At 42.4% G+C, this 14949-nt stretch overlaps 1 protein-coding gene across 4 annotated transcripts in view; it reads right to left on the bottom strand.

The window, feature by feature from the left end:
* Positions 1-14949, bottom strand: part of PLEKHM3 (pleckstrin homology domain containing M3) — a 97603-nt gene that overhangs the window by 21452 nt on the left and 61202 nt on the right. For all 4 annotated transcript variants that reach the window (XR_010473776.1, XR_010473775.1, XM_065069398.1 and 1 more), the window contains one exon: positions 8580-8737. Coding sequence is in view for 2 of the 4 variants with exons in the window: in XM_065069398.1 (XP_064925470.1) it covers positions 8580-8737 (158 nt within the window). In the remaining 2 variants the exon portion in view is untranslated. The remainder of the gene's footprint in view (positions 1-8579; positions 8738-14949) is intronic.

Below are 14949 nucleotides of genomic sequence, written 5' to 3'. Positions count from 1 at the left end.
TAAATCGCAGTTCAGGTACTATTTCAGAATCCTGACTTTGGATAGAGGCCAAAAAGTCCCTGCATCTTCTGTGAGACTTCTATAAAAAGCTAATGAGCCCGTAGCCATTCAGGCCTTTATTGTTTCCTTCTTTAATGAATGATACTGCGATACTGCACGTTAACGTCTTGCTATTTTTCAAACATTATTTGAAGAACTGGTGAATGTTGCGTCTTTTTTTGATACCAACTTCCAGCCTTCTAAGAAGGCATCTGGAATAGCTTCTTCTCTGGTTCGGTGTTTTCTCTCTTTTTTTCCTCTTTCCTGACCAACTCAATTTCTGTTGAGACTATAGGGGGTGTTTTATGTTTTCAGGATGTTTTACTTGTTTGAACAGCAGAGTAACAGAAATGCAGAGAATTATTCAATCCTCTAAATAATTTCTACTGCATTGAAAAGTATCAGGGAAAAAGGGCAAAGCTCTCCACAGCCAGCCAGACATTATAATGCACTTATTATTATCATTACTAGCTACAAGGAAAAGCCTTTCTGCATTAAAAGCACAAAATCATTCCTTGTATGCTGAAGAAATCCCAATGTTAGCTATCTCTCATTAAGTCTGGGCATTTGAAATATATATATATATATATATATATATATATCTCAGCATATCAATACATCTATATATACAAATATATCAGTCTGCCCAGGGAAATGGTTGAGTCACCATCCCTGGAGGTGTTTAAAACACTTGTAGATGAGGTTCTTACGGACATGGTTTAGTGCTAGATTTAGGTTATGGTTGGACTTGATGATCTTAAGGGTCTCTTCCAACCAAAACGATTCTATGAATATTTGACAAATTGTAAATTCTGGTAAATCAATTTCATGCTTCCCACATGTACTTCACAGGCTTATGGCTCCATCAATTATAGATTCTGCACAACCAATTGATTATACTTGTATTTCCCCTCCATACTGCACCACGATTTAGGTGCCCACGGGTAAGATCAGGTGCTCAAAGAGGGGGGTGCAACACAAAGAGGCCTCAAAGACCTTCCACCTCAAGCAGGCAAAATAAACCAGGGATGATCAAGTGATGTCATCTGACAGACAGTTGTGTTTGTTTCCTAGGAATGTTACAGGTTGTCAGGCTGACCAGCATCACTGTGATGGGGCGAAGCCGCTGGGACGAGCGAGGTTTGTTAGGGCAGCGTCCGTCCTGCGCACACGGGCTGGACCTGTCTGGCTGCCACACGCCAAGCAGGGAATCAAAGCAGCTCAGGGCTGTGCCGATCGTCCCCGACAGGAACTAACAGGGGATGACGGATATACTGTCTTACCCACTTCACAAAGGGGAAATGAGAGGTGAACTGCCTTACTCAAGGGCAGCCAGGAGTTCTTAGAAGAGCTGTGAAGGTCAAAGAGCTCGCTGCAGCACCATATGAACCCGCCACCCTTTCTCTTGTAATTTTATAAATTAACTTTCGTTTTGTTATTTAAAAACACACTTCCTCTGTGCCAGACCTTGCGCACATTTGCTCAGATAATCCCTTGAAAGGAACTTCAGTAAGGATTTTATTTAGAGATGAACCCTTCACTGCCTAGAACTCTTCAGGTTATTTTTCTTTCTCCCCCATGCAGAATAAACCCATGGAAAAATGGTGTTGTTTATTGTGTTTGCTTTAGATGATGCTACACATTCACCAAGCATCGAAAATACTAAGCCCCCTGTAACTTGGCTATTAAAAACCCCCAAAGAGCAAACCAGAGTAGCTGAAGTAAGCCTGGCCTAAGATTCCAGCATGATCAGCATCCCCTGCAATGCACATGTGCCTGTCTGCAAGTATTTCTGAACTGCTCAGCTGTGAATATCACAGATGTGCCCTTCAAAACTCACCAAGACTTTAGCGAAACACAAAGAGAATGGGCTAGCCTGTGTTCACTTACAACACAAAAAAAGCCCCAAAGGCAATCAGTGCCTGACACACACGTGCAGCAATATTATTCCAGTTGCCTAGGAACCAATGCAAGGAGCCTGCCTAGGGAGGGACGCCCATGTAGTAAATGAATGGAAGAAAGTTGGCACTGATGTGACATTGATTTGTCCCTATAAGGAGCTTGTAAGGATAATGCCTTGTATGACATACTTACTGTCTTTACTAGACACCGGGGGTTTTTCTAAACACCATACGGAAAAACTGTTAATCCTTCAGACTTGCTTTTGAAAAAATTTTGCCTCTGAGGAGGAAAAAAAGCCAAATGAAAACACAGCAGAGCCCATCCTACCCAGCCTCTCAAACTGTTACAATGTCTGAAATTCACTCTAAATGACTAATTCAGTGTTCAGGGAGCCAGCGGTGATTCAAAGCATAATCATAGTTTTCCTTTCCATACACCTACTCATCAGACGGGGGTTACCCTTGATACGCCAGCAGAACTCAAAGACACTCCTCCTTCACAATGGCATGGCTGGGTCCTGGGCTGGCGCCAGAGGGTACAGAAACAGCCGAAATAACTGTAACTGCCAACCATCGGCCTAGCTTGTGTGCTGGGGGTGACTGAGGGTTGGACTGAAGGGGAGGATGAATGGAAAAGCCCCTGCTCTGGCTCGGACACCCATGGCTTGCCACTGGGTGCTTCCCTGTCTGTGCTGTCTCTTGCCCCTTGTCCTGTCATGCCAGCACCCACTGCCAAGTCGACTGCATCCAACAGACGTGCAAAGTTGTCAGAGACACTAAAGCTGCACAAACAAGGGGAAAAGCAGGCAGTTCACTGGAGGGGACAGAAAACCACCAGTGCTCCACCAGCCTCCCCCCAGTGTCACCTCCTCTCCAGCTAGACCCAGAGAAATCACAGAACGGGCCTTTGTTTTGGGTTCTACACAACAATTTGTTACAGGCCATGGCTGAACAAGAAGAACAGCTTGATTTAACCACCTGTGACAGTTCCGTACACAGGCTGAGATACTGCACTGGTCAAGCAGGAGTAAAGGGACCCTGCGGCTCCCAGACCCTTCTTCGCAGAGCCCTGTCGCTCCTGATTAAGGAGGGAAGCGTGTCCTCAGCTCCCCCCAGCTGTGACTGCAGGGGTTTATGCTACACTTATCTACGTATACTCCCATACTTGCATCCAGCAGGAGAACTGAAGACTGACTGTCCAGCTTGGTACCACACTTTGCAAGTGTCTAAGTTCAGAGATCTCAAGCCGAGTGATGTGGCCTGTACACAGCAGTTCAGAAGAAATCAGTAAAGGGACACTAAAATCAGTATTAAAACGTTTAATCTGTAACTGACCCAATTACACTTCAGTTAGCAGAGATCAGTCACTTTGGAAAAGGGAAAAACCCTACACATGGTAGATCCACTACCTGGAGACACTTGAGATGCTCCAGATTCAGGTGTTTACATCTTCAGATATATATCCCTCTGCCAGCTGCCACGCCATTCACTGGGCTTTGTCCCTCTACCTCTCCTATTACTAATGCCCTGTATTCACAAAGCAGTGGTTGAAGACCTAAAATCAAAGAGTCAGGCAATTATTTAACATGCTGCCCCTCGACCGTCATCATTTCACTGCATGACTCTGTACTTTTGCATTTTACTGTAAATCTCAAGTCTTGGAAGCCTGTGATTAAACCAGGATTGTTGCTTTTACTAAAAGACAAAGGGCACCTGGACTACACAGCTCTGCCATAGTGCTGAAGACACATCTACCCGGACCCAAGATGGAAAAAGGAACTTAACATTTAAAACAATAAGGTAAGTATACAACCAACAAGATTCTTAAGGTAATTTTGGAATTTCTGCCTTTACGCTGACTGTTCTACTTAACACCACTCTGTCACGAGGCAGGTAAAAGCAACCCCAAAGTTAATCAGCTCCGAAATCAATACCTGATGAAAAAGCCAGTATGTTTTATCTTTTTCTTTTCATGCATTCTAGATAGCATTACTGCATTACCCTGCACAGACAAAAATCAGAAGATTTGGGCCAGAAGATTTTGACCAGTTTTGACAGATCCAGATAAAATTAAATTATCAAGACAACTTAGCATCTACTTAGGTGCCTCAGTTTCTTTAAAGAAAGTGCAGAGCAGATCACTTCAGGGTGCTTTGAACCAACTATCAACATGTGATAAGCTAAGCTCTTTCAAAAATTAAGTACTAAACTAGTAGCATGGCTCAGGAGAACTGGGCTTGAGGAAAAGCTGACTAGCGTAGAACAAACTAATTAAAGCAAGAGGGAAAATTATGTACTTTGAGAGATGCTTTTGAGGCTTGCCAAGTTATTTTCTGGAAATGCTCTACACTGTGTGCATCTCTACTATTTTAGTCTCTCCACCTAATATCTATCTTTAACATTCTCCCAAATGCTCAAAGTTGGTTTTGTCCATAAGACAGTGAGCTGTAACCTTGGAAAGACTTTGGCATCACATGAAGCCAAGCACAGCCTCAGAGCCTTCAGTAAGACTTCTCGCTATGTGTAAAGTTAAATACATTCATGGCTCTTATCAGGATGGTGGCCAAAGATTATGGAGGCATCCAAGCTGGTTGATATAGTCAAGCCTGTTCTGTGGCATGTCTATTTTAAACTTGGGTCTTCTGGTTTGTATCTTAAAAGGTCTACATGTCTTAAGTGATCTGCAGAACAAATTAACTCTGCAAAGCGAAAGCAGTTCAGTCTTGATAAATGAATATGAACACAAAAGAGCGACCCTCCGTGGTTCACATACATCTATAGTCACCACAAAAAAGGCAAGGAACTGACTAAATAGTTCTTAACTGAGTAGCTTTACCAGCAAAACACAACAAATTGCCTGTGAAAGCAGGCACTAGGATGTCAACACACAGGCAAGACCAAAACTTCATTAACTGGCTAGCATATAATAATTTTAACTGTGACTGTAATTACTTAATTATCTAATTGGATACAAAACCCTTTTTAATGAAAAATTCTATTCTTGTTCCAATAGTATTTTTCTCAGTATTCCTTAAGATTTAAAACTTGTTAAAATTCTTCCAGGTTATAAAACAAATTTAGCCACATATTGTAAAACAAACATGGCCACATATTATAGACAACAGTACCACTACACAGTCACTTTCTTTTCACTTTTTTTTAAATTTCACAAGAAAGAAATGAAACCTTTCCACCACATTAATGAAGAACAAGCAATATCAGAACAACTTGAGGGGCACTGCCTGGTTGCTAACAAATGGGCAAGGAGAGCTCTAACAAGCCAATTTATAACCAGGGATATTTAAATGTATTCCACAACACTTGTAAAAATAAAATTAGTGATATAATAGGATACTTCTATATGTTTATTTGCTAAATTTAAGCCCAGGGCAAATTTAGCCCAAGAAATAAAACAGGAGGTAGATGCTCAGGTTGTTTAAGTTGCCAGAGCTCCAGCAAAAGCAGAGCTGTGCAAGTTTACATTAGCTGGCAATTTGTTCCATGAAATGTGTAATTAACTCAGGAGCCTTTAAATACAGGTCTCATGATTTAAAGGCCTTCCAAAAGATGCCAAAATTGTGAAATTTACAAAGAACGCTGATAAATATGGGTAAGACAAAAAAGAGGAAAACGGGGGACAGAGGAATCAAACTGACTGGAAGAGGCATCCAAAAGAACGGGACAATTTTAAAGGAATTGTTTCACTACTGAATCACGACTTTCTTTAAGCTCTGTGCAGAACAGCCACCTCCTAAGAAAAGCCACAGAGAGGAAATATCATTAGAAAGCTTATGACTTTGTGAGCCCACCCTTCCATTCAAGGCAGCAAACTGTTGCACTGTATTGTTGAGCGGGATGTAAAGCGCCTGCCAAGCACAGCCCACAGACCTGCTAATTAAGTGAACTGATTGTGTTTGTTTTGGAGCTGTTTGCCAACAAAGGAATGTGTCACACTGATTAGTGAGAGAGGGTATGTAGTATATGTGTATTCAAAGCCTGAGGAGTGCATAACCCAGGTATTTGCTCTGTTTGCTCAAGGACTGACAAAAATGTCTCTCAAGCAAATAACCTGACCAAAGAGAAACTCCAGCCCTCCAGAGGGGCCCTCCTTTCCTCTCAGCTGTATCTATCTAAAGACGACTCATCCATCCTTCATAAATTCCCTGAGAAGATTGCTCCAAAAGCCGCTGAGAATAATTTGGAGAAAAGCAACCTTTCCATCTCAAATCTGACCTAAGAGACCATGAAGATGGAGAGGTACCAGCCAGCTGAGAACCACCTTGGAATTGCAATGGCCTCTCTAACAGCTGTCACTCTCTGAAGAGCAAGAAAGGTCAGGGGGGTGGCCAGAAAAACAAAGGCCAGCTCAACACACACACCACCCTGCCCCTCCCACCCCCAGCAGACTTCACTTTTCAAACATTCAACAGAGAAGTGAAGTTTGCAAAAGCTGTCATGCACACTCTTTCAAATATTTCTAACCTAACAGTTTGCTGGTAGAATTAGTAGCGTGCTCAAAAGTGAATGAGCAACATTCAAAAGCAAGAAGGAAAAACGTGGTCTTTAGTGTTCGGCTGCTCTTCCCTCCTTAACTCGGCAGTTACAGTCAGAGTACTTGGCCATCTAGCATTGGGTACAAAACGTGAATACTATGCTGTAGACAGCAATTCCAGAAGACCAGGATGGAGAAGGGAAATCACAGTCAATTCTTACTGCAGACTGTGGACTCAGAACAGTAGAACTAAATCACAAATCTCAGCTGTTTACTCAGAGCTCTGTATGACAACTAACAAGGAAAGCTGCACGTGTCATCAGAAATTTCAGGTATAATTGCAAGTGTTCACACAAACCTTTTGTGACCCGCCACAGGTTACTATTTCTGGCCACCCTCCTCACCTTACGCCTGCCATCGCAGTGGTCAGCACGCCTACCGCAGAAATCTCTCTCCTCTGCAAGAGATGGCAACAAACAAAAATCCCCTCTATCTGGTCTTTTTCCTCACTGCTTTGCAGCTGGTGGAGCTGCACAGCACAACACACGAGCTCCCCTGTTGACATGACTTGTCTCCAGCCTGAAGGTGGAAAAGAGCAAAATATGGAGCTGAAATCACCTGGTTAGTTCCACAGAGGTGCATGTTGTACACAGGAGCAAGAACGGAATGAGAAAACTAACTAGAAAGGGAAAATGCTGGGGATAAAAGCAAGGTTTAGTGATAAGGAGTACAAAAGGAGTAAGCAGAATGACCTCTGACAAAATACGGAAGAGAAATATTGGAGAACCTTTCATGCTGACTGTGTTTTAATTAAAATCATTAGCGAAGACTGCTGTCTTTGGCATGACATCAACCATGACTTCACATTAGTGAAACGTGAACAAAAGTCCTTCCTGGCTTCTAATTCACATAAAAACAGGAGCTAGAGCAGCACAGCTTCTTTTGGCTTTCATTGAACTGCTGACAAATACTATGATTCCAGAAGGTTTTAAACTCTGTAATTGCAAGGTATGACTGATCTCAGCTGAACAATATAAAGGCAACAACGTCTTTGTGACCAAAAATCCCCCAGACAAATCAAATGCACAGACACTTCACGTAAACTTGTCTTCCCAAATGCTCTTACACGTTCTCATCAGTCTTTTGGGAAAATCTTCAATCGTCTTTTTATACAGTCTCAATGGATATCTTATGTTTTATGTCACCTTAGTCTCTCTCTTTTTAACTCAGCCTATTTCAGCATGCACCCTAGATACACTCTTTCTTGAAAACCATTCACAGAGCTCAGCTGCACACCTTGTTTAGCTTACGTCCACTGCTTTGTCAACATATTTTTTAGAATGAGAGTCTGGAAGAAGAATGTGCAAACAGTCTTTCAAAGTCGGGTCAAGCTGAAAATCCCCAAAGAGTAGTCCTTGGTTACTTTAATTTAACATCTTTGTGCATGCAGGGGAATCAGATTCTTAATGAAGCCCTTTTAACAGGCTGGTCCTGATTGTTTCCAAAGGTGACTCTTCATTTTTTTTCCCCTTCAATGGAACACTTTGGAGAACAAATTAAAATGACTGTATTTGAAACAGCCAGAAAAGTACTTATCTAGGGAGGAATGCTGTGCTGTCAGATATACTGTCTTTCTGTTGTGTTGAAAACAAAAACAAACCCCACACCAACTCCTTTATTCAAAATCCAAAACATTTTTGAAAAAGAGCAGTAAACACTGCTGCGTTGCCACATCTGCTCTGTTTTCCTGCATTTTGATTCTAGGTTTTCCATGGATAATGGACAATCATGGGCCCAGTGACATCAGATAGCAAGAAAGATGTCTGTGATCACTGCAGAGCTTTTTTAGCTTTCCAGGACACTGCAAACTCAGAAGAGCTTTGGATAAATTACACTATGTGCTGCTACTGGGAACTCTTCCCTTTTTGAACAGCTTTTCTGAGACTTACAGGGTGTTGGGAAGTAGCTCTTCCTTTCTATTTCCAGGTTTGCTGGTGGTGGCCTCCCTGGACCAGTAATCTAGTGTAGCTGCCCAGAAATATGCATTAGTGAGATCCAGTCCCTAGTGATCTAAATAAGAGCTCGCGAGGCTGATAATCCACAAGGATAGGACATGCGAGTCAAATGTGTGACTGACATTACAGTACCTGCTCGTAGAAATGTCCTCAAAGGGGTAAAGGATTTCTCCATTGTTGCAGATCTCACAGATGAAACCCTTTTGACTACAAAGGCTGCAGCTGTACACATGAGAGGTGGCAAACTTGATCACCTTCCCCAAGAAAGGTGCCAGCTTTCCTTCAATAACCTGAAATAAGGAGAAGACAACACTGAATGAACCCCCTCAAAATGACTAGAACTCCCTGAAGAACAATATTTTTTAATACAGAAATGCATCTACGTGCTGGTGGTTAAAACAACAAGGAAGTTACTTCCCCACAATGGCAGCTCCATGGAATCACAAGTGATAATAGCAGCCAATGAACTGGCAATGTTCCAAACACAAAATCAAAGTTATTATCTCTAAGTCTCTATACAGCAATAACATACAAGGTTACTAGTAATTTTAAGTACAACAATGCATTCATACACTAAGGCACAAAAAAGTATATAAGGAGAGAGTTTAAGGCTTCTAGATTATAATCTAACTGACAGTTATGGATATTGCCTGACATTCATAATTTTCATTTCTTGTTACTCTTTTATGCACAAATAGCAGTTTTGTCTTTGTTCCTTTTCCTCCAAAGCACAAGATTTTTGCCTTTTTTTGGTGAGTGGAACCCTGGCTTTTCTCCTTTAATAAGGTTGTGTTTCCCACTGAAAACCATTAAAATACAATATTCCCCTCATTGCCAAAATGAATAAATCCTTGGATAAACTCTTGAACAGGAACTGTGTTTTTCTCCCTTCAGTGTCCAGCTCTCAAATCAAGAAGTCCCTCGCTGCCAGACAATCCTGCCAGACCATTAGAAGTGATTAGCACTCCCTGTGCTGGTGTGAAAAAACAGCCTTGCAGCCTAGATTAAACTGCTAGCCACAACACTCATCTGAATTTGTGACTTGGTGACAATGCCTCAATAAGGGGTGCTATTCAGGCAAAATACTTTCCATTCAGATCAAACTTCCAGAGACTTTAAGGAATTCTGCTGGTGTAGGGAATAATGAAGATGAAATAAGGTGCTAAGTGTATATTCTTCTCTCCCGGGCTTCCTGTGGTCTGAATGGCACTCTGCCAGATTAGGGATAGAACCGTGTCACAGGATTTGATAGTGACCTCCTCTAAAAACGAAAAAGAATGCAATAATTGCTGATTGAAAGCTCACACAGGGGTGTGCCCTGAAACCAAGGGGCGAGGAGATTTGCACTTAAATGTGTGCCACATTCAGCTAAGGCACCCCTTCCCTCAATACAGTAACACACGGCTTGTGATTTGGGTTTAATGTAAATGAATCTAGAGAAGGCAAAGGTCAAAGCAGAGAACAACAGATATTTTGGAAGCACTCCTCCCCTATGTAAAGTAGAAAGGAAATAAATTTGTGTTCCAGGGCAACTTCTTGCCCGCGAGCTGAGATGGCCCCTATTAAAGAGTAAAGGTGGAAAAGGAGGAGTGGAGGTAGCGCTGATGCTGACGGCATTGAACGGCATGGGCTGAAACGCGCCCCCTCTTTGCTTTCAGCTCCAGCCTGCTAACAACATCTGCAACAACAGGAAGAGGCAATGTTATTGCCAGCACTGCAGATAGGACATCTGCTCATGTTAGAGGAAAAATGACATTCCTATTGCATCCTGGTATAGGAAGATCCCCTTCAACCCGAATATAAACACTGCAGAGAAGCTGCTGCACGCAACATGAAAATGAAGCCACAGTTCAAGGTAGTGATATTAGTAACGTTCTAACAGATGTTAGCTTAGCTCCCCTAGGCTGGGGTTTGGTTTTTGTTTTAAAGGAAGAAATTCTTTGCTTGCAGACTCCAGAGTTACAGAACATCTGAAAGCCAAACAAGTTGGGAATAGCGGAAAGACACGAAAGCTGATAGTATTCAACAAACAGGAGGAAAAAAAAAACCAGTGAAGCCATTCAGGTAGTGACACAGCTACAATCACCATCCAAAAAGCCATTTAGCACTAATAGATTGAAATACGCATACAAAGATAGTAAACAAACCACAACACATACGTATTTTCCAAAGCATTTTCATGTTACAGCAACCACCTCTGATAGGCCACAAGAGCTCAGCTTCAGATGCCAGGCTGAAAACAGAGCTGCAAACTCCTAAGTCTGTGCTAATGTCTCTATCAGCAAGGACTTAGAAGTTAAATCTCCGATTTAAAATCACATTTTATAGAACGTAAAAAACAAAACTAACATAATCTATTACCTTCCTAAGCACCAGGTGTGAATTTAAGTTTGTAGAAGGCACAAAAGGTTTCCTATGCTGTAGTGCTCATGACCTAAGCAAGAGAGATTGAGTGGGCAGCTGTCCCCGAGGAGCTGGTGTTATTTGTCCCTGTTTATTAATTCGGTCACATCAATAGTGGGTTGCCTTGTTACTCCAGCCACTGCAGCCATACAATGAAGACGACATCTTCAAAGAGCCATGCATGCCAATTTTGCAATGTGAATTACAGGCCATTTTGCCGTATTACAGGAGGAAGACAAAATGCAACATCAAATTGATGTTATCATTATTTTTAGCATCTGTAAATTTTGTTTCATTTTGCTTCATCAGAGACTTCAGGGCTGTGCACAGGATATGGCTTTTCCTTGCAGTCTCCTCTCGTTCATGTTTGTAGCTATTACAATAAGAATAAAATCCTCATCTCCATTTACCCTGGCAAGCAAAAAGGAAGATTTCTACTTGCTGTGGAGCTCAAGAGGCCGTCTTGGCAGAGCCAGCAACATCCATGTCATTCTTTACAGCTGTTGCTGTTACTAAAGCCTTTCAGTGACAGAGACTCCGCAGCCTGCACGCAGTCCAACGTCTGTTCTCGCTGGGAGTCACTCCTAAGCTTTGACCCGAACCTTTCCTAAGGTCAGTTCAGTTTACAAACTAAGTTTACAAAACAGAAAAACAGTGAAATCACACACTATGAGCTGCAGAACAGTCCAACACATTTCATAAGCAATGTGGAAATTCAGCATGAAACCGGCTAAGTGAAGACTATGCCAAAGGAATGGAACGAAAATTTCACCACTGACTTATCCCTGTAACGTAATACAGCCTCAACATGTACCTGCAAAGGCTTAAAGATACACTCCTGCTTCTTAAAAAAAAAAAAAAAAACAACAAAACAACAACAACAACCCCCCCCCAAAAAAACAACAATGAAACAGAGCATCAAGCTTCAAACAAAATTTTGCTGATTTCAGATTCTCTTCTTCCTACAGCACACATGAAGAGCAAGGTCTGTTTTCTAATCCAAATTCTTTGTAGTGCAAGCCATTGTTTCATTGTCCAAAATTGAGCGTGAAAGGTGACTGACAATGGCAACCTGGTGGATCAATTGATGGAGGGTGCAATGCAGCTTTCTCCTCCTAAATGGGTCAAGGAACCCATCCCAAAAGGATTCCAGATGTGGGGCTGTGCTCCTACAGTTATCTGCCCACTGCTGCACCTGCAAGATACTGGGTTACGCTGCTTGGTGACAACACCAGGAAAACACTTGTGTTCAGAGGTTCAAAGCAAGTTGTGTCTCTGAATAGCCCCAGCATCACTGTTCAGCCCTGTGGACTTGCAAAAACACTTCTCTAAGCTACCACAGGACAGAAAGCTGTGGCTTTGCATACTGCAGCTCCTAGCTGTGTGTCTCACATTAGTATAAAAATGCATACCCACATGTACACATGTAAAAGACAGGCCCTACCCTCAAAGCACTTACGATTCAAACCAACAAAACAAATGCTGTTTTTCACACTAACAGCAGAGGAGCCCGGAGAGCAGCAGCCCCAGAAAACTGGGGTGACACTGGCAAGCAAGAGGAGAAGGCAGAGACTATCTGCAGCAGTGGAACTAAAGGGGTAGACGGTATCCGAACACATGCCAAAGGCGTGTTGGTACAATTATTTTAGGTGATTGCTAGAACGAAGGCTTTTCGTATAGATCAAAGTCATGAATAAAGGTAATTAAAATGTTCTTTGTGCTACTGTTCGGCTGGGTAGCAATATAAATCCTAAGAAACCATTACACTCTGTATGAGTGAGGAGGGGGGCAAATTTGAGGGCTGCCGAACTCTCGCAGACAAGCTGATGTTGCAACGGCTGCAAGAGCCTTGGGCAGCGGGAAGACACAACACACGTGCACTGGGTTATGTTGTTCCTGATTCAGCAGGAAGACAGAGAAGATGAAAGGCAGCGGGGGCTACAATACAAGTTGAAATCCTTTTGGATACATCACATTAATATGATCATGAGGGCAACGTGTGATCAGTCAAAGTTTAACTGCTTGTCAGGAGGGCTGCTGGTCAGCAGGTTTCCTGATCCTTCTATCCAAAGACTGGAAGTTACTCACAGTTTTCCTGCTCTATCAAGGCAGTGTTTTCAGAAACAAGTGGTCAGCCAGCTGTCTCCAGAAAATAAGAACTGGAAAGGCCATAGACCTGGTAGAAGTTCACCTCTGAAGGGCTCTGCTACCCAGCCCTTGCTCCTAACCCGCCTCCTCCATGCAGTACAGTACAGGGGGTCCAAAACCCCAGCCATTACACACAGCAGAGAGAAGTCAAGTCACTTTGTCTTCCCTTTTCAGTCAACAAAGTCTCCCTGTATGAGAACACACTTACCAGCATGAAGGAGGGTTGCACAACTAGTCCCACGGGAGAGCAATGTAGTGAGCACAGTGTTGCAATGTATGTTTTCATATTAAAAGCCAAAGTAGAAAAGTGGCCAAGGTAACACTGGCAGAAATTCTCACCTCTGTTGAGAGTTCTAACCCAAAGACATGGTAACCTAAACTCACAGCTTGTAATAAAACTGTTTGCAAAACAGAACAAGTAAAAAAAAATGCATGAAAAATACCTAATACAAAATTCGAGTTTGTTCCAGTCCCTGAGTAGTTGTTCGAATTAGAAAAGACGTAATAAAAGCCTCTGACTGGGTGTCACTAAAAACCAATCAAATACTGATTAGGCAATGTAAATGTGGGAGTCCCCTCCGAACTCAGACTGTGTCATTCCCGAAGAGGTAACGTTACAAGGGCTTTAGAGGGAACTAGAAGGGCGATGTGTGGAAACAAAAGTAAAAATGAGTCAGCCGTAATCCACTATTGCTTCAAGTAACATTTCCATAGCCTTCCGCCCACCTACTAGACCAGGTCCATAGAAACACCCAACCTGTGCATCGTGGCCACATAAATCAACACTGCAATCTATCAGATGTGATGAACTTTCTGGACAGGACAGAACAAACAGTACAGTTTCCAGACATTTCTTAGGGCAGTGAGTGTTTGTTTTGAGGGCAGGGCTCCTGTCAGCAATGCCAGCTAAGAAGTAAAAGGTAAGGAGTAAGACCTCCAGCCCTGCAGGAGTCTACGTCTGGGCACTTCTACACTCTTCCAGAAGTGCAGCAGGTGTTTGTACAGCATGGAAATCATAAATACCTTTGATCACCTACATGAGGACTGTCAAGACAGGTGGTAAAGGGGATATGGCTTGCTGAGCTTTTGGATACACTGTTCTGCTCAATGTGAGGAACTGCCAAGGTTAAGTTCAAATTCTGAGAAGTATCATGATATGTCAAACCATATCAAGGGTTTCTGGATTAAAATAATTGCTAGATTAAATTTACTAGTCTGAGTAATTTCTAGTGTATGATAATGAAAGTAAAATCAAAAGCAGTTTAAAAAAAACCTTATATTCTTCTATTAGTATCCAAGATAATCGAGAATCAATAGATGAAGGATATTTTAAACAGAAGCTATCCAGAATCTGAGAGAAGGGAGACAAATCCACCCACATCTATATTCTGCCAGCTCTGACACAATCAATGGCCAACAACCACAGGGATCATGTAACAGCACGTCTAGGAACACGGTCGCTTCACTGGGGCTAAGTCATCAGGGAATAAACGCCTACAAGGGGGGCAGAAACGTCCCCAACTCTCCTGAATTCTCAGACCTGGACCTGTAATCTCTTTGTATACCAGAAGCACGGGAGTAAAGTCTGGTTATTAACCTCATAGAGGAGTAGCTGTTGCTAATGCTTAAGAGCCTCGCCACCAGGGTTTAATACTCCAGGTAAAGTGATTAAAATACCGTCCCTGTGAAACTCAGGTACTGTATGGCTGCTGTGGTGACACAAGCTGAATTTGCCAAATGGCTTTGTGACCCCACCCTTGTAAATCAGCTTGTTAATCATTATCGTCATAGAAGTGATAAAGGTGTTTTATAAGCCCACACTGAAGCAGTAACATTAACTACTTAACGGAGGGGCTGGTGTATTTCTCTGCAGATAACATTTATTAGAAGGCACTCTCTTTAAAGACACAGGTTTGCCTTATAACCTTCTTCTGGAGCACTGAGCAATCTG

Source organism: Columba livia, chromosome 7 (assembly GCF_036013475.1).
Source record: "Columba livia isolate bColLiv1 breed racing homer chromosome 7, bColLiv1.pat.W.v2, whole genome shotgun sequence".
Taxonomy (NCBI): Eukaryota; Metazoa; Chordata; class Aves; order Columbiformes; family Columbidae; genus Columba; species Columba livia.
Note: the sequence above shows the minus strand (reverse complement) of the source record. Positions and strands in the feature narration are given on the sequence as shown.